At 44.2% G+C, this 27,831-nt stretch overlaps 1 protein-coding gene across 1 annotated transcript in view; it reads left to right on the forward strand.

Annotated features, from left to right (window-relative positions):
- The first annotated feature begins 8,624 nt into the window (after nt 1-8,624).
- kcnj14 (potassium inwardly rectifying channel subfamily J member 14) overlaps nt 8,625-27,831 on the forward strand; it is a 22,426-nt gene continuing 3,219 nt past the window's right edge. Inside the window, 5 exon segments of the mRNA XM_048260667.1 lie at nt 8,625-8,859; nt 20,185-20,281; nt 20,636-24,057; nt 24,198-24,261; nt 24,264-24,910. Of these exon segments, the coding sequence (XP_048116624.1) occupies nt 23,800-24,057; nt 24,198-24,261; nt 24,264-24,910 (969 nt within the window). The 5' untranslated portion in view covers nt 8,625-8,859; nt 20,185-20,281; nt 20,636-23,799.

The following is a 27,831-nucleotide window of genomic DNA, read 5'->3' on the forward strand; positions in this document are numbered from 1 at the left end:
AACTACTGATCTTCATTATCTCCCTGCTTGTTTACATCTTATCATGTATGGTATTATTTCATGATCGTTTGATTCTTTTTAATGTTGTCATCAGTTAAAACTGCGCTTGTGTGTAGGCGCTGCCATTCAGTTGTGGACATTCGTAAATTGTGTTTATGGGCGGAGAAAGGCAGAGAAAGGTGCAGTTTACACTAAGGATTGAACGATTGATAAATACAACGGAAACTTGGGTCTGACAGCGTTCGCAATCTGCAGTGTGTCCATGACGCTGATAACGCTACGTTCGCAAATGTACGTCGGCCTACATCTAGCCCTGAGTCCCTTTTCTGGTTTGTTTTGGATGAACTAGAGTGGTGGACACCGAAATTTTGACGATGGGTCCTGTCTCGACTTTTTTGGCGTGTTTTGAATAGCCTTTGACTGTTTCAGAGTGGCTAGCTATGGGCATGCTCAAACATGTCCTTAAAACAACCCTTAACGTTTGTTTTCAAAACTGTGCAACTCACCGAGTTTTTTGAGTATTTTAGTACTTTTAATGGAATTCCAGTTATGTTATACAGTCTATGGTATATATGTATAAGATTATGTAAACATACACTGCATGTTATACTATATATAGTATCCATTTAAACCCAAATCCCCTTTCCCCACATGATCCCTTTCCCCTTGTCCTCACAGATGAATTTTCAGTTCAGTGGATAGAGAGCCATTTGACTGACATGCTGATTCAGCAGGAGCTGTGCCAGCTGAGCCCAGGTATGCCGGCAGTCTCTGGCTCGTAAGTAGGTCTTTAACCCAACCAATCAGAACCCAGAAGAATTACTAGTGATAACATAAACTCTCACGGCCTCTTTGAAGCACCAGGCGTCCTTGAGCTCTGCCTACATTATGTTAATTAATTCTTGCTTGTGTTTGACACTCCGTTGACAAACAGCCTACCTGTGTGCCCGCCCAGTCTGCAGATTTAATTAAATGGGCGGACATTTTGTGTGAGTAACAAACGGTTGTGTTGCCCCCCCCCCCGGCTGATTAGTCCAGTTCAGGATGAGTTATTGATTCATCATTTCACCCATGAGAAGGTTTACATGCACTTCACTTTCAGGAACCCCTCCAATAGAGTTCTCACAATGACGTCCAACCAGACAGCCTTCACTAGAGGATTACTGTAATTCACTCTGACCGCCCTCGTTTGGGATACGTTTCCTGTAACATCAACCCCTTTATGGTAGCTCTTGTCTATGAAATGAGTAATATAGACCCTTTCAACAATAAAAACAAAAACAATGCTTGAACGTTCTATTTGGTTCCCAATCTACTTCCTCTGCATTAAGATAACATATGGAATGTTAAAACGGAAGCCAGTCGGAAGCCAACTATGATGCTGATAATGAAACTCTCTTGAAAGGGTCTATAATCAACAAACACTAAGCTTGTATTATTTTGTGTATGCCTAAACCTAATTTAAACATCAGACTAACTCTGCAGTGCCTGTGACTGACGGCAGCCTACATCTTGACCTCTTAAACCGTGTCTTGGAGTCCTGCTGTGTGTTGTGGATTTCTCCCCTGCAGAGCATGTCATTATTTCAACAGGTCTCAGTCCCATAGCGTCCACCAAACAGGTTTTTGCTCTCACCATTTGAAGATCAAAGCTATTCTAACAAACACAGTGTAGACATGTATGCACAGGAATGCAACATATATGTGCATGTGAAGGGGCAGCCGTGGCCTACTGGTTAGCGCTTCGGACTTCGAACCCCGACCAGTAGGCACGGCTGAAGTGCCCTTGAGCAAGGCACCTAACCCCTCACTGCTCCCCGAGTGCCGCTGTTGTTGTAGGCAGCTCACTGCGCCGGAATTAGTGTGTGCTTCACCTCACTGTGTGCTCACTGTGTGCTGAGTGTGTTTCACTAATTCACGGAATGGGATAAATGCAGAGACCAAATTTCCCTCACGGGATCAAAAGAGTATATATACTTATACTTACTTATACTGAAAGTCTTTAAGTCTGTCCATGTGTGCTCTACTGTCAGCGTTGTCAAGACAGTTTTTAAGACTGAACATTAATCTACCTCTTTGAGATCCATTTATCCCTTTCTAAAGATCCACCTGAAGACCTGGCCCTGTGCTTTCCATCAACAATGGAGTTGTCAACAAAAGTAGCCTCACTGACTGTTTCAGTGACGCTCTCTGCGAAGGCAACCTTGCTTCCTGTGGAGATCTAATGCAGGAGTAATGCTAGCTCCTATTAGTATTGCCTGGTGGTAGCAACCTCACCTCATAAAGGTCTGTCCACATTTCCTACATAAATATATCAACATATATTTGTAAAATAAACCATTTCAAACATAACCCAAGCTCATACGGCAACACCCACACCACACTATAACAAATTATATCTTTGGGCATTGCTTTCAGAGTGCTTGTGTGTACGAATCCATCAGCCAATCAGAATCCATCGCATAACATTCATGAGCATGAGGGATATTTCTGAGTGGCTTTCCTTATTATTGTGACAGTGAGGACAGTAAAATGGTTAATAATAGCTATTGCAGAGAGTCCGCAATTCCCTGAAGCATCATGTTGATTGGCTGGGATTGTCTATGGCTCAGTCCGGACCAGTATGTCTGTCTCCCATTTATAGAGCCAGGAGGACTGTGTCTAAACACCGAGTAGACGACTGTGTGGATTTAATAGATACATTTGTGAAAACAACTGCATGAGATTACAATGGCAGAGTCTACCTTTCAGTAGTGTTTTCTGGTTCTCTCACCCTTTAAGTAGTGGCCCTTGGAATTGCAACCTTGAGATGAGCAATCCCACTCCTTTGTAGAAGAGACGTCACCTCTGTGGAAATCTCTTGTAGGAGTAACCTTCTCCCCTGGGGAAAAGCAACCTCAGCTCTTCTGTGGAGTTCCCATGGCGGAGGAAGGAAGTAACCTCCTCACTGGAGATGACTGAGAAATGCAATCTCAGCTCAGTTGTATATGTCTCTGGTAAATCCACTTTCAGAGGTAGGAAAGTCCTAACTTGACTCTCGCCAGATGAATTTCGTTCCACCTAGCTCCACTCACATCCATCTGGGATCGCTTCCATTGAGAGTGATTTCGGCACCAGATTTTATGGTAGAGCCAATCAGGACGCAGGGCAGGAGTTTCATAGATGTGACGTAGCGTAGAAGCGACTGTGAGTCTGTTCTCAGCATCACGGGTTGGCTTTGATGTGAGTGGTTGAAGTACTTCTGAAATTCATCTGGCGAGAGTCAGGTTAGGAAAGTCCAGCTTCAGAAAGTAAAAGTCCTACCACATATCTGTGCCAACCATTCACTTAAACCAGCGGATACTCTTCAGCCAGGTAGAGCAGCTAATTGGTGAGATCACCTGTGTTAAGTGCACAGGTAGAACCAACGCATGGTTGGACTTTGTAAAGCTGGACCAGGGGCGGAGCTAATGGTTCACTATAGGGGGTGCGACGATCTTTAGAGGGCCCCTATACTGTCGGTGTTTATCCCAAATTCATGTTTTTATTTAGTCCACTTCATATTGTGCTCATTAGAGGCTGAGGCATTTGGTTTATGTCCTGATGACCTAGCCTACCGTTTAGTCTGTGCATCGGGGCAGCTTAAGGCCTGCGACGATGCGAACTGTAGTGATCAGGCGCGCCTGCAGGTGTATGTCAGGTGCACTGTGCGTACCATCAGGCAACTCAACCAGAGAGAATTTTCCCTGTGTGTGTTCACACAAAGCCCACCATAACTTCCCAACTGCTTCACAACTGTGCAGTATCCCATTAACTGCTCGACAATAGGCTATTTACAATTTTCTTTCAAATTTGTAAACACGTTGTCAAAATCAACTTTAATGTACACACCTTTTGTTTGAGCAAGAGAGGGAATAATAGCCTAACAAACGCACGCAGCAATTACAGACATTGTGGGCTAGGCTACTTGTTGCTTTCTTTTACTATGGTTGCCTGTTATCAACACACAATGTTAAGCTAATTCACTAACTCAAGACTTCAAGGCTATCATGGATATAAAACGTTTTTTGGAAACAATGAGAGGGTGGAGGTAGCAAAGGATGGAGGCAGCAAAACTAGAGGAGTTATTTCAGATGAACAAGGTAGGCAACATGCTTGTCAAAACGTTATCATTACATCTGGATTATACTGAATAATGTTTTGATGTTAAAGCACGAACGCTGTTTAAAGCCATACACAACGGTAAACTAGAACAAAACTAAAGGTAACTTTACCCTTTATAGGGCCGTATAAAGTTGTCCAAATGAATAGGTCGTTATTAGGCGTTGTTGTTGTATATTGCATATGGATTTTGTACTACAGTAGGCTACTTTTTAGGTGACCAATGCACGAACGAAACCGGGAAACGGACAAATATTATTAAGCCTTTCAATGTTTTGTTGCGCGCGGAGGGGTAGATGGTGCGCTTACCATTCATTCCTGCTGGCGCGCCTGATAGTGACTGCTGTTGTCGCGACAAGTGCACAGTGTAGGCATAGTGCTAGACCTACATGCTATGTCGCTGATTTTCTGTAGGCTAATAAATGCAGCCTGTAGCATAGGCTACTTAGGCAAACCCAGACTGGTTGTGGCATCAGTTTCGCTTTTAAAACGCAACAGTGTAGCGAGAGGGAGAGTGCGGGCTATTTAATTTGCAGCATGACAGACGAACTCCCATTGTGAGCGCACAGCAATCAGTACAAATAAGCATCGGTAAATATAACAATTAATCAAGATAGATTTGGCCAAAAGTGGGCCCCCTTTGCGGTCGTGGGCCCGGAGCGACCGCCCCCCCTGGACACGCTCCCTCTGCTTATGAGCTGGACTTTTCCACCTCTGTCCACTTCCATCTGTTCTCACGATGAAGCACAACCAGACACTTATTTCCCAGCATTGTGAGTCGGTCCTGTGTTAAATGCACATGCACCTACCGTTACATTCTATACATTTGAGGACATCGTAGGGTCTATACTAGTTATTCAATCTGTTTTAACCCTTCAATGATAAAAGTAGATGAAAATAAATTCTTATATTATGAAAATGAGAATGAGAAGTTAAAACATCTTTGCTCTCAAAGTCAAAGTCAACTTCATTATCCCGAGGAGGGGAAATTCAGGTGGTCAAGGAGACACACACATTAAATATATAGGAAACATACAGATATCCCATATGCTCCCCCACACACACACCACACACATACTAAAAATTCCCAAATGTAATTAGGACTAAAAATTAACACACACACACACGCACACACACACACGCACACACACACAGTAAAGAATCTCTTTTCTGATCACTGGCCACTGGCTGGAAGTGTGGAATAGCAGCAGGAACATCCATGCTCCATTGCCTTCATGTTGACCTGTATGCAGACTTGGCTTCAGTGCCATTAACTAGAAATCTCATCTTTCAGTGGTCATTTTAATTGTAGTTAAGTGTTTTTTTTATGTTATTCAAGCCTTATATTGTCTTTAATTGTACTCAATGTCTTGCAAAAGCTTTATTAGCTGTCCTAAAAGATTAGTTTTTTTTTTTTTTTGTAGGAGTAAATGGGTGACGGCCCACCACTCCTCTCCAGGCGGATGGAAGCCAGAGGATGTCTTTGAAGTCTCACGATGCTTAGCCTTTCTTGGAACAGACCAATGCAAGATGTCATCCAGTTAGCTGCAAAGCTGGATCCTAGTGTCCAGCTGTTGTTGGTCTGGATCTAGCTCCTATCTGGCCCTTACCTGGCCCTTACCTGGCCTTCCCCAAGCTCTGGTGTGGCCCGAATATGCCCCACAGTCATGCCAGAGCTGGCTGAAGTAGGGTGCGATGCAGCACATTTCAATAGAATGACATAACATGGAGCAGGTCCTACTTTAGAGTATTAAAACGCCTGCACTGCTAATACTTTTATTTTCCATATTCCCTCAGCAAGGTTCTCTTTGTTACAGGCCAAGGTATGGTGAACAAACTACACCAGATATCAGACACAAGGCTTCGGAATGTCTGTGTGGCTATACACAGCCAGTTGTGATTTACTATCTGGCACATGGCTAAACACGGCAGGAGAGCTGCAGACATGTCGGTGATGTGCTAAACATCACAACATTTTTGCTTTCACAATGGGATGGAATCTGGACCATCTCTTTGATACTTTCAAGCATTTGTGTTAGTTATAGACCCTTTCAACAATAAAAACAATAAAAACAAAAACATTCTATTTGGGTCCCAATCTACTTCCTCTGCATTAAGATAACATATGGAATGTTAAAACGGAAGCCTTGTGGGGCCAACTATGATGCTGATAATGGAACTCTCTTGAAAGGGTCTATATCCCATGTATCAACTTCAGGGTGGCAGCATGCTTGCATGTCATCGTAGATACAATGCAAACACTATGGCATATTTTGTGTGTCTTCAGGTAGAAGCTGGCACACATTTTCAAACTGCTTGCACACATTTCCAAAGCTTCTCTACACACAAATTCAACTGTTGCTCACCCAAAATGCAAAATGCCTCATATCTCCTGCAAAATGAAACAAAGCATTCAACACATCTCAAAAGCAGGCATTTGCCTCACACTGTAAGCATCTTTTGTCATAATAATATTTTTGGATACATCATGTACACACTGTTGCTCAAAACCTAAAGCTTTTCTGTCTTCCCTGGGTTTCTGTGTATATTTTCATACACGGGCGAAAGCCATCTGTAGAGAAGTTGAAGTGTACATAGTAAAACATGCAAGCAATATTGAAACCAAAAATAATGATTTGTCCAAATAACTAGCTGTTGTACAGTACAGCACACCCAAGAGGAAAAAAAGCAAAGTAAAATACAACCACCACCACATGTAGATGGACAGAAACCAAACACTTTTGACAGTCTGTGTGTGTGTGTGTGTGTGTGTGTGTGTGTGTGTGTGTGTGTGTCTGTATGTGTGTGTGTGTGTGTGTGTGTCTATGTGTGTGTATGTGTCTGTGTGTGTGTGTGTGTGTGTGTGTGTGTCTGTCTGTCTCTCTGTCTGTCTGTGTGTGTGTGTGTGTGTGTGTGTGTGGTGGGGGTATCTATATGAGACGTGGATGCAAGTAAGTGGTGAATAAGTGTGCCATTTTAATAGGTTGTGTTTGAAAGTTACTTCCTGACAGATGTGTGTGTGTTTGGTAGAGTTGCTTGTGATGTTTTGGAAAAAGTGTTTCATAACATTGAAGTTAGTCTATGGTTTTCCAGATTTGGTATAGGGTTTTGATTTTTGAGTGACATGTTTAAAAAACTGTGCGATATGCAAAGATTCTGTGTGTAAAAAACAATGTTAAACTGGCTGGTAATGTTGGCAGATGCCAAAGTTTGACCTCTTCTGCCCTCTGTTGGTGTGATTCTGCAGTGCACTTTCCCCTGAGTCGTAAATGACTTGTCTTTACTGACAAGACCACAATAGGTTATATCAAGATGTCAGGTTGCCGCATGAAAAATAGTGGGATTGAGCTGATTTGAAAAAGATAGTTAGTACAGTTAAAATAACAAATCAGAATGTATTTTATCAGTACTTTTGAATATTGTTTTCATCTTTCACTGGAGCTCCAATGCGTCAGCAATGTTCAGATGATGCTCTAATTTTACAGACCTCTGCTTTTCCCATCAGGTTACGAGACCTATCTGATGGTTCCCATCATAAGTTATAGAGGGACAAATTACATTAACCTCTCTCTCTCTCTCTCTCTCTCTCTCTCTCTCTGTCTCTCTTCATTACCATGCCCACAGAGAATTTTCCATTGATCAATCAACATTTTTTCCCCAGCCTTACGCAAGTAATAACACAACTGACAGCTGGCTGCACCAATAGCATTTGAGCCTAACCCCCTGTAATTACTATGTTTAATTCATCAGCTGTTTCTTGGACCCTTACTTAATCCGGTAATTAATGCGTGTTAATGGTTTTGCTGGTGATGCCCTTTGAATCCGTGATGGATGCAGAGGCAGTGCCAAGTCTGAGGCACAACACCCCATGATAATTTGAAATCCAATTATTACATTTCTTTTGGGATTTAGGCTATGCCATACACCACCTGACTCAAATCTGCCCGGTTTACGTAGAACATCATACTTGTCAGTATTGCTGTTTTTTTTTTTACCAGATCAGCTATCTTAAAAGTGTACCATTTCAATCCATAAATACATCTTAATCCATAAATACATTTTACCATATCAATTCATAATATAGGCTAGCCTAACATATAATAGGCTATAGTTCTAAACTTTTGTCATTAACTGTCATATGTAGGCTAACTTCCAGTAGCCTAAAGATTTTCCGTTGAAGCCACAGAATTAATCTCGATCTTTATTTTATTATAATTTTTTTTTTACTGGTCATCGTTATGCTTCTGCCAGAGGGTGATGGTAACATTAGTAGCCTACCTCTCAGTCAAAACTTGAACTTGCGTGAAGCGTTATTTTATTACAACTACACAGTGAAGTAACTATTTGATAAGTCGTTTGAGGCTAATAGACAAATATACTTTATCCAGAAAACAATTAATCTTCGAACGCTTTTACGACAGACCTATTTAAAACCCGCATCATTTTCTCAAATAGTCTCTCATAGACGAGGAAGAGAGAAGACGAGCAGCACAGAAATACCACAGGAGGTTGGGATGGAGGCAGGGCGCTCGCGGAACGTGCCACCAGAATCAGATGTCCGCGAGGTTAATGTGCAGTTCGACGACCTCACGAGAACAGTGCGTTTGATGGACGAGCTTGCCACCAAAAGTTTATTCTGCAGAAAAACGGCAAAGACCATTGAAATATAATTTTGGAATCACACACATTTTGCCGTCTCATATTGGACCTACAATAGCTGGTGAGCTTTTATTTCAATTAGCAATGTGTGGAAATAAATGCAGGCCTACTTGGTGATGCTGAGTAGGCTAACCTATGCTATGTAGATGCAATTAAATTGAGTGTCTGTAATACTTAAGTTACCAAGTAGTGCGATTGGAAAAGTAGCCCATTTGTCTGCTACACCTAATTGGTAAACAGGGTGTTGGAAAGTGTCACTTAGTCGAGTGTAAGGTTCTTTTTATATTCATGAGTAATGGGAGTCTTTAGGAAAGAAACTTTACTGAAACTCACCAAAGCAGATTGATATTGTATGGATGCAGTTTCATGTAGACCTATGGATATTAATGATTTGACCAAGAGTTGTTTGTGTGTTTCACAGTTGTTTATGCAGGCTATTGATGGTAGACATATCGTCGTTCTATTTATAATGGCTTAGGCTGTGTGAAACATTGTGCCGAAGCAGGGTGACATGTTGTTAGGTCAAGGTGATGTTCAAGTGTACTGTATAGCCCGGTGCTAGAGAGCTGATAACCACGGCCACGTTTTGATAAACGCAGTGGCATCTTCGAAAGTAGAATGCCCAGCCCAAGCTAAACTCAAGTGGGTTTTGTTTTATCTGACAACCAAGCTCGCAGACCATGCACGCTATCACAGTATTTCACATGTAATCAGTGCGAAAGGGTCATGACTTTGAAATTACTTCGGACGTGTGTTTTATCGCACTTTATCGGTCAGTGTCCGCTTAGCGAAATACTGTATTTAACTGCAGTGTGCTTTTCATTATCCTGATTTACTGTATGCAAATGTTTTGAATGTGTGTAAATTCATTTTCCAGTTTTATTTATTGATTCATTTACAAAAAACACACTTATCATAACAAGCAAGTTATTGCTGCAGTTATTTGTGGATACGATTCTCACAGAATGATGCCAGCCTCTTTATCTCTCATGACAACTTGTGTGTGTGTGTGAGTGTGTGTGTGTGTGTGTGTGTGTGTGTCAAAGATAACCCTGTGAAAATGAGCACATAATCTAGTCTCAGAATTCTGGATTACCTTTTTATAAGCTCCTCATGTCTAACTGTATTTGTGGCAGAGGGTGCAGGGTCGGCCAGAATCACACCTGGACGAATGCCCTTTGGCCTTCAAATGTATAATAGTGTATTAATAATGGCCTTCAAATGTATAAAGAACTTCATACACCATCATCAGTCTTACGAACAATATCACATGTTACAGTACATGGTAGTTTCATACACCTTTTATAGACCTATGCAAAATTCGTATTGGCTTCGTCTGACACATCGAGTGCTGATAAACTTTGGTGTACTGTACCCTATGTCATGGTTGCAATGGTTTCATAAACCAAAGCCCTTTATAATCACCAAGAGAGAACTCTGGTGGTATATCCAGAGAGGGTCATATTTCAAACTTTTAGGAGACATTTTATAGTTTTAATTTCATTGTGTCTAAAATAGGGCTGTCAAAATAACTGATTAATTTTGATTAATTAATTTGAGAAAAAATAACTGATTAAAAAAAATAACACAGATTAATCGATTCTGTATGACCTTTGACCCTGAGCCGTTGTAGTCAGTAACCATTAGACTGTAAAATGAAATAAGAAAATGTGCTGCCTATATCATTGATTGAAACATTTACTTTTCAAAAACGGCCTGATGGTGTTGATAAAAATAAAGTGTTGATTAAAATAAAGTCCTCTGCAATGTATGAGATAAAAAAAACTTCTTCCCGAAGCACTTTTGAATTTATTTCCTCAGCATATTAGGTCATATCATAGATTATTATGGCCATTATTAAAATAATAATAAAAGAGTTTTTGAACTTTAATGTCACTAATGCTGATTATTCAATGATTCATTTGAATTTAAATGTTTAAAATACTTTCACAGCAAAAATCATATATGCGATTCATTTAGATTAATTAATCACAGAGTATGTAATTAATTAGATAAATTTTTTTAATCGATTGACAGCCCTAGTCTAAAACAGAGGACAGTTCGTTGATTCAGCAGATTTGGGTTATTATGATCCACAGTTTTAATCCTTTCCAAATAGAGAGAGAGAGAGGGAGAGAAAGGGAGGAGGGGAAGGCTATGGTGAACTTGAACTTGAACTTGAACTACTTAAGTATCTCGGATTGAGGTATCCCTGTAGCCTGAAGAGCCAGACCCACATTAAAATGTAGGGTCTGGGCACTCACCGTTCGCAGTGCTCAGTCCAAGAGGCGGGATAATCGGTTGTCTTTCAAATTCTCTCTGCACGCAATAGGACAGTGCTATGAGTCCCATGCATTTCCCACCAGTGGAGCTAGTTGGCTAGTTCAAACTTTTGCCAACTTAATAAAAGCTTGACTCGTGTGTCACACTGTTCGCCAACAGCAACATTATCTTATTTGTTTTCAAGTAGCAGGGAATTCAAGCCAAACCGTTGCAACTCTGCCATCAATCATTATGTTAAGCCGCCTAACGACTCTATACATGATTTGATTGGCCTGATAGAAGTTTAATTTTTCGAGCTCACAAGCCAACGGAGAGTTGCTAAACTAGTCCTGGCAGAAAATGTAATTTGCTGCCGCTAGGGTGCGTCTAGATTTTTAGGCTAGTATCCCTGTGTTTCTGGATGTTTCTGTTACAGGCACAGAATGAGACAGGTTTTCTTCCAGCTCTTGCTGGTCTTTGCTGGGGTAGCTAGTTGGGCCACCAGCTGTATATGCTGGTGTGACTATCTGAGGAAGCTGGTCATGCTGGTGTGACCAGCCTGTCGTGTGGGATACAGCTGGTGCAAGATGGTCATGCTGGTGACCAGCCTGTCAAGCTTGACATTGTTGGTGTAAGATGGTCATGCTGGTTTGCTAGAATGACCGACATACCTACTACACTACACTACAATACACTACTACACTACAATACACTACTACACTCCACTACACTACACTACACTACACTACACTACACTCTACAGTACAGTACAGAACACTACACTACACTACACTACACCACACCACACCACACCACACCACACTACACCACACTACACCACACTACACTACACTACACTACACTACACTACACTACTACAATACACTACAATACACTACTACACTACACTACACTACTACACTACATTACTACACTACACTACACTACACTACACTACACAACACTACTACACTCTACTACACTATACTACACCACACTACACTACACTACACTTCACTATACTACACCACACTACACTACAATACGCTTTCCTCATGACAGGCTCACACTTGTCCGTACAGCAACCCATTCACCTCTCCACACATTCCACCCAATAGAGATGACCGCTGACCTCATGCGCACATTACTGGGATAGAAATGTCAGTTGTCAAGGTGACTAGGATAGAAATGTCATAGTTGTCATGGTGAGTGGGGTTTACCACCATGAAAGCTGAAGGTGTGTGGCCTTCGAGATGTCATCTGCATTATGAGAAGCACAGAACCAGTTTGGGGGTAAACTGGATGGGGCTGGATGTGGGGGTAGATTAAACTGTGGAACTGTGGGGTATTTATGTGAGAGGGGTGGATGGAGATGGGGTATTTGTGTGTGAGATGGGGTGTGTGGGGAGGTGTGGGTGTAAGGCAAGGTGTTCATGGTGGTATAAGGCAATTTGGGGTGGAAGTGGTGATGGGATGTGTGTGTGTCTAAGGAGATTTAGCAGGGTTGAAGTTAAAGTGTGTGTGTGTGTGTGTGTGTGTGTGTGTGTGTGTGTGTGTGTGTGTGTGTGTGTGTGTGTGTGTGTGTGTGTGAGAGAGAGAGAGACATGGAAAATGTCAGTGCTTTTGCCTGGCCTCTATGTGGTAGCTGCTGACACTTCAGTGATAAAACACACAAGGTGTGAGTGATTAGAGTGGTGAATGTCTGTTACACACACACACACACACACACACACACACACACACACACACACTGTCACAATGCCAAACTACAACATGACATTTTATCACATTCTCCTTGTCTGAGTATTAATAGATGAGACTGAAATGTTTACTAGCGCCGTAATATATTGGGATTCTATGATAAACACTATACTCGATTCAGCACTCATGACAAGGTGACATTTATTACTGTCATTTATTTATCACATTTATTTATTACTGAGGAGAGTACTGTACACTTCAGTTACTCTACAATGAAACCAGATGTCATGAGTTGGGTCAATCGCTGTCATGTGACGTCTGTCAAGAGGTCATGGCTCTTCAAACATGTCCCATCATGGGTGGATCATAAAACCTTGTCAAATTTTCACCCGTGGCCTGTGTGTTATTTCACTGTCATACAATTTAGACTCCCGCCTTCTCTAGCCTAGTGATAACTATGGTCATTGTACTGATGAATGATTGATTGATTTCCCAAGAAAATGTGTGTGTGTGCGTGTGTGTGTGTGTGTGTAAAGGCAGCGCTTGGCGCAGCGCTGCAGCGCAGTGTCGTGTGTGTGCGGTCTGTGTGTGTGTGTGTGAATGTGTACGTGTGCGTGCGTGTGTGTGTGTGTGTGTACGTGTGTACGTGTGTGTGTGTGTGTGTGCGTGTGCGCGTGTGCGTGCGCGTGTGTGTGTGTGTGTGAATGTGTCCATGGGAGGGATCAGACCTGCAGCTCTTTGCTTTCTTCTGTGCGATTATGAGCAAAATGACGTCACCACTCTTCCTGGGCAGTGGTGTGCGTGAGAGATAGGCGTGTGTGTGTGTGTATACATGTTAGGCAGGGAGGGACAACGTCCAATTAAGTGGAGCAGAGGCAGCTTGCCAGAGAGAGATTGGGTGTATTTGTCTCTCTCTCTCTCTCTCTCTCTCTCTTTCTCTTTCACTCTCTCACCACACACACACACACACACACACACACACACACACACACACACACACACACACACACACACACACACTCATTCTTTACCTGTTTGGAAGGTGACTCATACACTGTTAAATCCAGCTGTTGAGAAGCTCATATATGTCTGTACAGTGAGAAACACACCTTAGAGGTCAGCTGATGCCAGGACTGATGTTGAATAGATGGTCAGATCTGCAGTCAGTATCAGACTTTTGCAGTCAAGTGTAACTCTATAATGTGAATTTGTTTCCTGCAATTAGCTTGCGCTAGTCAACGCTTCACTTGACCTGTCTATAAAGCATAACACACATAGCCATGCACAATCAGCATCTAGTCAGGTGGAAATTGTCAGTAAACTTTTCAAAGTGGTTGGTGCTTTGACAGCTTGTTAGCATTTGGCATCAGTTATCAGCTGTGGCATTATGTGCCAATAACAGGAGTGTGAAGTGCCATGCCACTGGACACTGACTGTCATCGTGACACGGTGTGTGATGGTGCTTGTGATGCTATGTTGATGTGCAGCCAGTGCCTGTTGTATAGATGGCGTGACTGTGTCTTTGTTACTGTTGTGAGTTCAAGTCAAGTGTTACAAGACTGATTATGCATTTGATATAGAATATTTTAATGGACAGATTGTAAAATGGAGTTGGTTATTTTGCATATAAGAGCGGAGATGAGTCGTGTTTGGTATAATCGATAATAAACAGTGATATTTCTAATAAATATGTGATATAATATTTACTACAGAGACTGAGTAAGAGTGAAGAAGAAGAGGTGAAGGTGAGGAGGAGGAAGAGGAAGTGGGACGGATTAGACATGAGCTGGAGAGGGAGAGCAAGCGCTAGATAAGCCTGGCAATGTAAAGAGAGTGCTGTTGAATCCATGTGATATTATTGACGAATGGATACATTTTGTGCCCTTGTTGTGGTGTTGTGCTGGTCGATGGCCGCATCGACCTCCTCATTTGGAGGCAGTGCCATTGTGTCGCTGCTTTGAGTGGTGGTGTGCAAGCAGACGCTGTCTGATTAAAACACTCCTTCCACAACACCAAGCAAACACTCCAGCTCCAACATCAGATTAAACAGGCACACAGTAGATGCTTATAAAATAAACTCTTATGACTTCTACTTTATTTTTTTGCTTGTTTTTTTTCTGTAAAATAGTGTTCATTAACAATTACTTGTTTAAAACATGTTGATCCAGTTTGATGTGTCAGGCAAGAGCTAAAACACTGATCTGATAGACTGCTGTTGGGCCTCAGACACATTTAGGGAGTCTCTCAGCCTCAACTGAAAATACCGTATCCACAGTGACGTGAGTGGGCCTCTGTGATGTAAGGCCTCTGACAGAGTGTTTCTAGGTATTCTGATCATCGTCACACACACACACACGTGTACACAGCCAAAGAAGGGAAGAGAGGGAGATGACGAGGGGGAGCGAGAAAGGTGGGGAGGGAGAGAGAGAGTTTATCCTGTGGCTTGATGAATGACATTGAAGTCATATTCATGGTGAAGTTTAATCTGCCGGTGTAGCACCTAATTGTGGGGCATAATCTGTATTGGAAAGGGATGGGGGCAGGTACGCATTTACGCTATAGAGCTACAGTTGCAGCATTAGAATAACATTTACGCATTTAAGCTATAGAGCTACAGTTGCAGCATTAGAATAACATTTACGCATTTAAGCTATAGAGCTACAGTTGCAGCATTAGAATAACATTTACGCATTTAAGCTATAGAGCTACAGTTGCAGCATTAGAATAACATTTACGCTATCAACATTTACGCATTTAAGCTATAGAGCTACAGTTGCAGCATTAGAATAACATTTACGCTATCAACATTTACGCATTTAAGCTATAGAGCTACAGTTGCAGCATTAGAATAACATTTACGCCATTAACACACGATTTAAGCTATAGAGCTACAGTTGCAGCATTAGAATAACATTTACGCTATTAACATTTACGCATTTAAGCTATAGAGCTACAGTTGCAGCATTAGAATAACATTTACACTATTAACATTTACGCATTTAAGCTATAGAGCTACAGTTGCAGCATTAGAATAACATTTACGCTATTAACATTTACGCATTTAAGCTATAGAGCTACAGTTGCAGCATCAGAATAACATTTAAGCATTTTTACATTTTAACATTTACGGTACAGTGCAGAGGAGATTACTGGGAGCTAAGAATTACCCCTGTATCTGTCAATACTAGTACTAGAGGATAGGAGTGCCTACATAATAAGTACTAGTCAAAGTGTGGTAGTAGAAGAGGAGGAGGGAAGAGAGAGAAAAGGAGAGGAAGGAGGTAGAGGAGGGAAGAGCATGGTAGGTGTGTATCAGGTGTGTGAGGTTGTCAGAAGCGCTAGGAGAGGAGGTTTCCTTGGAAGAGTTGTGTCTTCAAAAGTTTTTTGAAGACAGAGAGGGATGCCCCTGCTCTGATGGGACTTGTTAAATGTAAATTAAAACATATTGTGATATTGCGGGGACAACAAAAGGCTAGAAAAATTGTGTGATGCTAAAGAAACAACTAACAGACACCAACAACAGACACCTTGATTGGATATAAAAAGAGCATCAGAGAGACAGACTGAAAGTCCCTCAGAAGTAAAAATGCAGAGGTCACTCTGTATAAACCTGTGTGGGCAAATAATCCAGCAAACATTTGGGGATGTGTGGAGTATCAGAAAATCCAGAGACATTCTTGTAAAGAGGGGACAGGGTTGAAAAGTAATATTTGATGGCTGTGGTCTTTTGAGTCTCAGGTGGCACTGCATTAAAAACCAGACCTGGTTCTGTAAAGAGAATCATTGTACGGGCTCAGGAACATTTCCTATAACCACTGTCTATGAACACAGTGTGATGCTCCTTCTACAAGTGCTGGAATAAACCAACTGCCAGAAATGCCGCCGTCTTATCTGTGCCCAAGCTAATTTAAGATGTACTGAGCCAAAGTGGAAAAAAGGTTAGACCAATTGAAATTTGACTCCGCATCCTCCGGGCTCAAGAGGAGAGGGACTACCCAACTTGTTATTAGCGCACAGTTCAAAAGCCAGCATGCTGGTATGGGGGTGTATTACTAGTGTCTGTAGTATGGACATCTTGCACATCTGGAAAGGAACAATTAATGCTGAATGATATATACAGGTTTTGAGCAATGCTGTCATCCAGATAACCTGGAATATTTCAGGAAAACCGTGCCAATCTGCATTCTGCGCATATTGCGCATATTATAACAGTATGGCTCAATAGTAGAAGAGTCAAGGTGCTAAAATGGCCTGCCTACAATCCAGACCCTTTCACATTGGGTGCATCATGGAACGAAAAACATAATTACAAAGACCCCAGACTGTCGAGCAGCTGAAATCCTATATTGGGCACACACACACACACACACACACACACACACTCAGACATATAAAGAATGCATGGTCTGGTACACAGTGATCTGTGTCCCTGCGTCTTGCCTTATCCCCCTCTCGGTGATGTTCTGACTTGCTGGAGGACGCCAGAGGGGACAGATTCTCACGGCGCAGCGTGACACCTCGGGCAGGACATTGCGGTGAGAGGGCGAGGGATGTGCATGTTAGCGGCGACTAAAACCACACATCTCACCCCTCCACACATCTCACCCCTCCACCCCTCTGAGATAAAGGCCTCCACTAGAGCGGCTGTCTACACTCGCACAACACCGCAGCACCCTGGACCGTCGTTACATACAGTACAATACAAAACAGATAGTCCTATTAGCAGGAGAACAGGAAACAACAAGAGAGGGAGAGAGAGATAGAGAGTAAAGAAAAAGATAAGGAGAGAGAGAGAGAGTTAAGAAAAAGATAAGGAGAGAGAGAGAGAGTTAAGAAAAAGCCAGAGGAGATGAAAATAGACATGATGTGACGGTGGAACATCAAACAGTGTGAAGGTGTGAAAGATGGAAGTGAAGATTTTACAAATTATGAGTGAATTTCAGTTTATTGGTCTTCAGCATGATCATCAGTTTCAGCTTCCATGTGCTGCTGCAGGTAGACTCATGCAGCTCCTGCACCATGAAAGCCATTTCTTCCCCAGCTCCACCTGTCTAGTTGTGCTTAGGCTCCAATCATAATCAATGAGTGCAAAACTAAAGGGGTCATTGGTTATGATGTCTGTCTTTTATGTAATTGTATTCTTGTAAGCAGCAGCAGAATCAGTTATACAGCGTCACTACTAGATTGGCAGCAATGATCGGCGTGTAATGACCGCCCTTTGATGATGTCACATGTTGTTGCCCCCCCCCCTCTCTCCTGCACCTTGCAGTGTGTGTAGTCACCTTATAACTCCACTGTTTACTATATGTGTGATATTCAGTTATTTACTCACTGACAATGCTGAACCTGTCATCCCTGCGTGAGTCTATGGTAATATGATAATAATGTGTGTAATAAATGAAGAACAGCAACAATATTATTCCTCCGTGTCCAGCTGAGTTATACTCTATCTACTTTCCTGAGGAAACCGTGAGGATTACTGGCCAGATCCTTACACTAGCCTTACCTTAAAGCTTAAACCTATATTCTGAGAGTTGCCTGTCTGAAATGGTATTATCACTTGGTCATGAGCCTGTACATGTTCGTTACCGCTGGTGTTAGTGTAGTTATCACATCATTCTGTGTACAATAATGCAGTCTACCACATGGGCTGTTTGCGTATACAATAATGCAGTTTACCACATGGGCTGTTTGCGTATACAATAATACAGTTTACCACATGGGCTGTTTGTGTTTGAGTCATAGTGAGGAGACGAAACCTGTATCGGCTATTTCCTCTCTCTCTGTCCCCCTTTCTTGTGCCCTCTATCTTGCTTTCTCTCTCTCTCTCTGTCCCTCTTTCTTTTGCCCTCTCTTGCTTTCTCTTTCACTCTCTTTCTTTTGGCCTATCCCTTGTTTCTCTCTCTCTTTCTTTCTCTCTCTGTCTCTCTTTTGCCCTCTCCCTTGCTTTTCTCTCTCTCTCTCTCTCTCTCTCTCTCTTTTGCCCTCTGTCTTGCTTTCTCTCTCTCTCTCTCTTTTTCCCTCTGCCCCTCCCATTTCACACACACACAGACACACACACACACACACACTCACACACACAGACACACACACACACACACACACACACACTTGAATTTCCCCTGGGGATCAATAAAGTATCTATCTATCTATCTATCTATCTAGATACACACACACACACACACACACACACACACATACACACACACTCACACGCATACACACAGACACATGCACACATACACGCACGCACCCATGCACGCACACCCCCTATGTGACCTACAGTGTGTTACGTGTCAGTCAGTATATAGAGGTTAAAGCGGGGGGGTCATAGACATATTCGGTCAATGCGGAATGTTCTGCCAGCTCACTAGAACTCCCTCTCTGGGACCAGCAGGCCTCAGGCCTCTGAACACATGCACACACACACACACACACACACACACACACACACACACACACACACACACACATAGAAATACACAAACACAGGTACACACACACACACACACACACACAGGTACACACATACAAACACACACACACACACACACACACACACACACACACACACACACAGGAAACCTTGGCCCCTCATAGTGACGGGAATGAGATGATGATGATGGAGGAGTATAAAGTAGGATGACGATGCTACTGTTATGATGTGGCTCGTGATGAAGGTGGTATTATGATGTAGGTGAGTCTTGTGTGGATGAAGGTCATAATACTGATGGCTGGAGTAAGAAGAATCTGTGGCTGTGGTGCTTTAATCCTTACATACGTAAGGGATAATGGACGACACGGTGTTCGGTTCACAGAAACGAAAACGTTTGAGGTGGTAAAATGGCCCTGACACGCAGCCGAGGCCCGCTACACCTCGTAAGTGCAGAGGTCAGTCGTTAGTTCCATCTCTCCTGTTGTCAAGTGGTCATATCCCAGGTTTCTGATGAACCTTAGCTTTGAAACATCGCTATTTTACTTAGCCTACTGCCATGCAACTAGCTGAAAGTCACCTCCGTCATATGCTATGTAACAATGTTACTATGTTCTGAACATCTGTATTTTACAGCTCTGATGCAACGTGACAGTTCATTTAAACTTCACAACGAGTTCGGCGAATTAATATACAAGTGTGATACAGCCACAAAATTGGAGCTACTTCATAGATGTGCAAATAACGTACGGTTAATACTGTACATGTTCTAAAGAACGCAGGACAATGGGAAATTCAACCAAGCAGTGGAATGACCACCTGATTGGGTGCGATCTTTCCCAAATAATGCAAATGATGAAGATCATTACCACCATCACCATCGTCTCTATCCTTTACAGTAACATGGATGATGTTGTTATTCCTCTTGGACTACACATTCTCCAGAGTGCATGACATGCTGTTCATCCCTGCTGTCTGTCCTGTCTGTAGGGTGTCTTGGAAGCCTCACAGTGAAATCCTCTCCACATTGGCTGGGGGATGGACCAGAAGAGAAGGATGTCTCACAATAGAGCACCTTTTCAACCTGGTAAAGCATAGCCTCTCTTACACTTTTTCCATGTCACGTTGTCAAAATTACATATTCATAATTGGATGCTTACTGATCAGACAGTTACTGTAATGTCAGTCTGATGTTGTAGCATGCAGTTTAGTCTGAGGTATAACACACCTTTCTCTCTGTTTAATATGTTTTATGTGTGTGTGTGTGTGTGTGTGTGTGTGTGTGTGTGTGTGTGTGTGTGTGTGTGTGCAAATGCGTGTTTTCTCATTTTGCATGTGATCTCATTTTATGAGATCAAAGCATGCACACCACAACTACCATACCTCCATTGTTGTGATTTTTATAAACATATCGTTGAATCACCTCTGTGTTTGTCTTCAGGCTCTCCCATGAATAGTCTGGATCCAAATAGCAGTTCCGTGGTCAAAGCCGAAGAGAACAGGAGAGAAATCATAAGAAGATCCTAAAGACGAGTGGTAGTGGCTTCACCTCTTCTGCCAGGCTGCATAATGTCCGAGCAGTGACAGCAGAACTGGGAAAATTAACTCCTGAGAGGAATTAGTTCCCTCGCACTTTACGCACGTATTGACCTCTAAGATCTATTTTATTTTCAAATGAAATCTCCTCATCCTGCTTGATCTGGTTTTTTGTTAGCAGTACAGGGCCGCCCGTAACCTCAGGGAGACCAGATCAATATCATCATTAATAGAGGGAGCTGAATCTTGCATATCTAGCAAGTCATTTCCTCAGTCTGATCCTGGACAGTCGTTAGCTTGCTGGGTAAATACTCAGAGGCTTGGAATACTGTACATTTCTTCCACATCTATAATAGATGTGTATATCCCCAGGACATTATTGTGACCATTACATCACTGCTGTCTATGTTCCCCGGTGTCTCTAAACTTGACTGAGGTGGACACACACAGCGGCCACTGAGTGTGCAGTTCTGTCAGTAGGTGTGTGTGTGTGTGTGTGTGTGTGTGTGTGTGTGTGTGTGTGTTAGGTTAGCAGGCCTTGAGTGTACACGTTGTGGTTGAGCAGGCCAGCAGAATCTGGGACAGAACTGTGAGAGCAAAGAGTAGTCCCGCACTGTGAGGTAGAGAGGAATCAGACTTCACACTGTGAGGTAGAGAGGAATCAGACTTCACTAGGACCTGGAGGACTTCACTGTGGAGGTTCAGCAAGGTCATCCACAGTGTTTACATCAAACGTCTGTCAGCTTCCAAGTACTGTATCAGCAAAGCACCTTTAACACACACAAACACATATATACATGCATACATACATATACACACACACACACACACACACATAGACTGAAATCTTCTGTCATGTCTGAACAAAGTGTATGAGGTGTGTGTGAGTTAGTTGCCTGTTTGTGAGGCTTGAGCCCTACAGCAGGCTGCCTCTCCTCTCATCTCCTCTCATCACGTGGACCTCCTCCTCAGTAGGGTAGCTAATTTTACGCCAAGGCAGCAGTACCCTCATCCCTGGGAACTGTTGACACACTTAACTGATGTTTCATCCGGCGAGGCACATGAATCCCTCTTTAAAGACTGACAATGTTTTCTGGAGAACGGGAGAAGGGTTTCCCTGAGAGAGAGGACTCTGTTAGGAAGGCAGGTCCTTAAGAGACAGAGAGAGAGAAAGAGAGAGAGAGAGAAAGAAAGAGAGACAGAGAGAGAGAGAGAGAGGACACTCACAACCCAACATGCCTGCAGGTCTGTGAAAGGATGCCGCTGGTCTTTCTGGGACGTGGTCAGCCTGCGTCGTGCAAGTGAGTTTGTCAGAATGGACCTCTCCAGCAACACTCAGACACTTTAAACTCGTGATGACAGAGTGAGTATTTGCAGTGGGAACACAGCCCCACTATTAAAGCACAAATAAGTAAGTTTTTCACTTTTGACATTTTGGACAATTCGTCTTCATAACAGGATATTTATTTGTATTATGCAAACGTGTGTCTAAGACATGGATCTGATTTTTAATGAAAGTTTTTTCCTGAAGCAATATTCTTCAGCTCTTTACCTGTGATTGTCTTTGTCATCTATCTTTTGGGTTGTCATACAAACAGCAAGAGGAGCTTTTTGGATCTTGGACAGAGAGATAAGTTGCACAGGCATGCTGTCGTCTGAACTGTTGCATGATTAAGAACTGTTCCTCCCTCTCCTCGTTCCGTGTCGATATTCAGGCAGTCACGTCCTGTACTGTGTAAAGCTCTACTTTCCTGGGGCTGACGCCCATTGTGATTGCCTTCCTTTGTGCTTATAGCTGAAAGCTCAAGCCTGATCCCTTACCCTATCTCTTCTTTGCCTCTGTCTGGTTGTAGCTTCAGTTTAGCCTTTTAGTACCTTTTATTTTTCCCACCACCACCTTACACACACACACACACACACACACACACACACACACACACACACACACACACACACACACACACTGACATTCACTTTACTCCCATACATCATAAATCCCATCCATCAGAGAGGAGCTCAGACAGTAGGACGTGCCTGTGGAGAGTTTGCTTCCCGTTGCCCAGAGACACAATGGAGGCTGAGTTGGAGCCCCCTCTCTGGGTCCTGTAGGGCTGTGGTGTGTGTGCCAGTGCTTCCCTTCCAATCCAGAGGACAACGCAGGCAAACGCAGATCACAGCGGAGTAGTGGTGGTGACCACACACCACGAGAGACAGGACGAGCCTTTTTTTCTCTTCCCCACCTGTCAAACTTGGAGTACCTGTGAGTTTCGTTTGTTTGATAAATCTACAACTTGTGTTCAGTTGGAGAGTGTTACGAGGCCAGAGGAGTAGACTGAGGAATACAGCTGACGCACACACACACACACACACACACACACACACACACACACACATACACACACACACACACACACACACACACACACACACACACACACACACACACACACAAACACACACACACACACACAGAGAGAGTCTTGCCCTCCCTCGCTTTCCTAGCCCACCCTGTTGAGTCCAGACAGGACAGATTGGGGCTGACCCAGACAGGGGCGGCTGATTCTGCCAGGTACCTGACCTGAACAACCTGGCCGTGGCCCTGACCGAGTCCCAGATTGCACGTCGTCGGCAGCGGTGGTACCAGAGGATTTTGGATTTGTGAGTGATCCCGCTGTGCAGCTTTGGCCGGGACTCTGATTAAAAAACACTGGTTCTGAAGATGCTCGGCCTGAGACTCAGACAGCGGCCAGATAAAGACTCTGGGCTGTGACAGCTTTCTGGGGATATTTCTCAAATAAACAACACACCGAGTTTTTTTCTTCTTACAATGACTGGGATGACTGGGTGATTTCTGGGATTCATTTATCAGGATTTAACTGATTGGTTGGATGACCTCTTTTTTTTCAAGAATTTTCCTCAGGAAGGGAAGCAGACTTTTTCTCTTATTTTGTGTTACACGTCCTCTACAGGCACAGATCCGTCTTTACTTTAGTATTGGAACATATAAGAAACACTCATAAAATTCACACACACACACACACACACACACACACACACACACACACAGACATGGGGGCTGCCCGTGTGAAGAGGCGCTTTAGCGCGGTGGTGGACAGCTCTGTGGACGAGGAGGAGATCATGAAGCTGGCCCAGAGTGTGGCGGCGATGGAAAAACGGCGGGGCTGGGGAGCTTCGGGGGTTATCGTCCCCCTCTCAAGCGCCCCCCACCAAGCAGCGGCAAGGCACTCATGTTGCACGGCAACGAAGGAGAAGGAGGAGGAGGAGGAGAGCCGGACGGCAGCTGCCAAGGGAGGGAGGAAGAGGACGGTGACGACGGAGGAGAGGAAGGGGTGGGGTTGAGGAGGGCGGTCCGCCCGTGGCCCAGCGGGGGCGCTCTAGGCGGGGAGTCACCGCGCACCTCCTCCACCTCCCCCTCCCCCTCCCTCCCTACCCACCGCCCGGCTTAGCGCCAGGGCCCCGCCAACAGCTTTGTGGGCAGGGCAGGCGCCAACGTCACCGCCGTCAACATGGCTGGCGGGGCCAGCTTACCTGGCCGGACCTGTTCACCACCTGTGTGGACGTCCGCTGGCGCTGGATGCTCGTCATCTTCACCCTCTCCTTCCTCCTCTCCTGGCTGCTCTTTGGCTTTGCCTTCTGGCTCATCGCCTCCGCACACGGAGACCTGGCGCCGGCCTCCTCCTCTTCCTCCTCCTTCTCCTCCTCCTCCTCCTCTTCCTCCCACTCTCCTCCGGGCTCCTCGGTGCTGGGCTCGGGCATCGACTTCGGCCCCGGCGGCTCCGGAGAGGTGGATTCTGGGCCGGAGGAGCAGCCGGAGGTTGAGCCGTGCTTCCAGCAGGTCAACAGCTTCATGGCGGCCTTCCTGTTGTCCCTGGAGACGCAAACGTCCATCGGTTACGGCTTCCGGAGCGTCACCGAGGCCTGCCCCCTGGCGGTGATGGCGGTCGTGCTGCAGTGCATAGTGGGCTGCATCATCGACGCCTTCATCATTGGGGCGGTCATGGCTAAGATCGCCAAGCCCAAGAAGCGCAACGAGACGCTGATCTTCTCCACCTCGGCCGTGGTAGCGCTGAGGGACGGCAAGCTCTGCATGATGTGGAGGGTGGGCAACCTGCGCCGGAGCCACCTGGTAGAGGCGCACGTCCGCGCACATATGCTCAAGGTGAGTGTGTGTGTGTGTGTGTGTGTGTGTGTGTGTGTGTGTGTGTGTGTGCGTGTGTGTGTGTGTGTGGGGCAATCTGCACCGGAGCCACCTAGTAGAGGCTCACATCAGGGCACAGCTTCTCAAGGTGAGTATGTGTGTGTGTGTGTGTGTGTGTGTGTGGTGTGTGTGTGGGGCAACCTGCGCTGGAGCCACCTAGTAGAGGCTCACATCGGGGCACAGCTTCCCAAGGTGACTGTGTGTGTGTGTGTGTGTGTGTGTGGGGAGGGGTAACATGCGTCAAAACCACCTGGTAGAGGCACACGTCGGTGCACAGCTGCTCAAGGTTGGACAGAAAGGGAGCGTTTGAGAGAGAGAGAGAGAGAGAAAGTCACTCAGCCAGAGAGGAAGAGAAAAAGAGAGTGAGTGTGTGTGTATGTGAGCTAGAGAGAGACAGAGTATGGGGTACAGGTGTTCAAGATGAGAGAGAGAGGGCGAGGCAGGTTAAAGCCTCATCATCAAGGTGTCTGTGTGTGGATGAGAGAATGAAGTAGGGAGAGAGAGGGGAACAGCTCCCCAAGATGAGAGAGTGAGAGAGAGGGGAACAGCTCCCCAAGATGAGAGAGTGAGAGAGAGGGGAACAGCTCCCCAAGATGAGAGTGAGAGAGCAAAATGAGACAGATGCACAACTCCTTTAAGGTGTGAGAGACACAAGCTGATGGGGCTTCTTAGAGAAAGAGACTTTTCTAGATAGAGAGAAATAGAGAGAAAGACAAGACAATGTGTATGAGAGTGGAGTTATCATATGTGTTTTGTATTTAGTTTGGTATTTAACCATATTACCCTCATAATACCCTCTTGAATTTCCCCTTGGGGATCAATAAATTATCTATCTATCTATCTATTTGTCTATCTATCTACATTATCTATTTATCTATCTATCTATATCCACTTCTGAGATAACTACACAGTGGGACTTTGAAATGAGGCAAATTTGAGTTTGATCAGAGAATGACGTGTTATATATCAAAGCAAAGAGATCCTAAGACTTCCTGAGACAGTGTTGTAATCTGTACAGGCTATTTACAGGTTCATTCTTCTGTGGCACTCCATGACGTCTGAGAGAACTTTATTTCTGCAGCAGGTGAGGCTGGGGATGTGAAAGAGCTCTAAGACACCACATCAGGGCCAAACTTGAGCCGCCTCCAGACTACTGTAAACTGCAGTCTGGGAGAGCCTGCGAACGTGTGTGTGTGTGTGTGTGTGTGTGTGTGTGTGTGTGTTTGTTGGGGGAGAAAGGAGTGTGTATGGGACAAAAATGAGGTGATTGTGATTGTGAACAGAGACACAAAGGATAGAAGGATGAAGGGATGAGAGAGAGAGAGAATTAGAGAGAAACATCTGTGTGGTGTGGAGTCAGTATAATGAATGCTTGTTCTGTTCAGGATCTAGCTGGGGGTTTATAAGATTTACGGAGGGATTAATTCAAACAGTTCTCTAACTCCAAACCATTGTCTCAGTTTACTCTCTGTCAGTTTACTCTCTACTAATGCGCCTCTGTAGGAGTCTGCCTGTGTGTGTGTGTGTGTGTGTGTGTGTGTGTGTGTGTGTGTGTGTGTGTGTGTGTAGCTATACTGTATGTTTGCAGTGTTGCAGTTGAACTTGTGTGTCAGCATTATACAAACTCTTTTCATGAATTCACGATCCTGCAGTGTATTGTTTCAATCCTCAAGCTTTAGTCATCTCAGCTGAGTCACCGAACCATTCTGTGTAGAAGTCTCTCAGTAGCCCATATGAAGTCTCAGTAGCCCGTATAGGGAAGCCTCAGTAGCTTGTAGGGAAGTCTCAGTAGCCCGTAGAGAAGTCTCAGTCGCCCGTAGAGAAGTCTCAGTCGCCCGTAAAAGGTAGTTTTACTCTTTGGAAAAGCTGTGCGAGTACAATTGTGTACCAAAGATAATTAATTTCTTAGCAAGATGGGTCGTCCTAGTTCATGTCTATGAGGGCAAAGTGGAGTTCAGTCAGAGACGGGCTCTGGTTCAGTCCCCGCCTGCACAGGGGCGTCACTGATATGACTGACGTTTGAGCGCCGCCGGTTCCCGCCAGACAGAAGCGGAGTTTAAGGTGTACACCAAACAAACTTGGTGTACACCTTCATTAATGTTGTTAATTAATTTTCTCCCAACTGGAGGGTCATACTGTCACAACATTCTCCTGAAATGGGGAGGAGGGTTTAGAGATCATGATACCGTGTCCGAAATGTGCATCCATTGCTCAGAAAAATAAGGCTTTGACAAATTCTGGGAAATTCTTGGATTCTGCTATAGACCTCAATGTTAAAAAGGGAGCCCGATCACTGCATAAATGGGGGATAGTGGCCCCCCTCATGCGGGGCGTGTACTACTGCTACCCTATTTGCATACATTTCAGGGGACAGGAAATGGCCTCTCAGGAAGTATCTTCGTAATCAACCATCTTTGGGTGTACTCTGGTTGATTGTGTGCTGTCACTGATTGGTATAGCCCAGATTGTGTGCTGTCACTGCTTGGTATAGCCCAGATTGTGTGCTGTCACTGATTGGTCTAGCCCAGATTGTGTGCTCACTCTGATTGGTCCGGGCGTGATTCGGTGGGTGCTGACACTGGTCTGGGCTTTATTGGGTACAGGGGCTCCAACCTGGTATGAGCTGCAGTCTCAGCCTGATCATCAGATGAATGAATCTCTGTAATCTCCCAGAGGTTGACCTGGGAGTCAGGCTTTGATCTGGGATTATAATCCTGTTGGCGTTTGATGGTTTGGCAGTGTTGAGGATGAGCTGGGCTTGATATATGACGTACATAGGTAATGTAAGGTAGTGGTGGGTCATGCTGTAGGGGAAGGTTGGAGAGCTGAAACTGAGATGTTAAGTTCTAAAGTCAGGCTCTGATAAACCATATCCATTCTGT

Source organism: Alosa alosa, chromosome 13 (assembly GCF_017589495.1).
Source record: "Alosa alosa isolate M-15738 ecotype Scorff River chromosome 13, AALO_Geno_1.1, whole genome shotgun sequence".
In the NCBI taxonomy this organism is placed as follows: Eukaryota; Metazoa; Chordata; class Actinopteri; order Clupeiformes; family Clupeidae; genus Alosa; species Alosa alosa.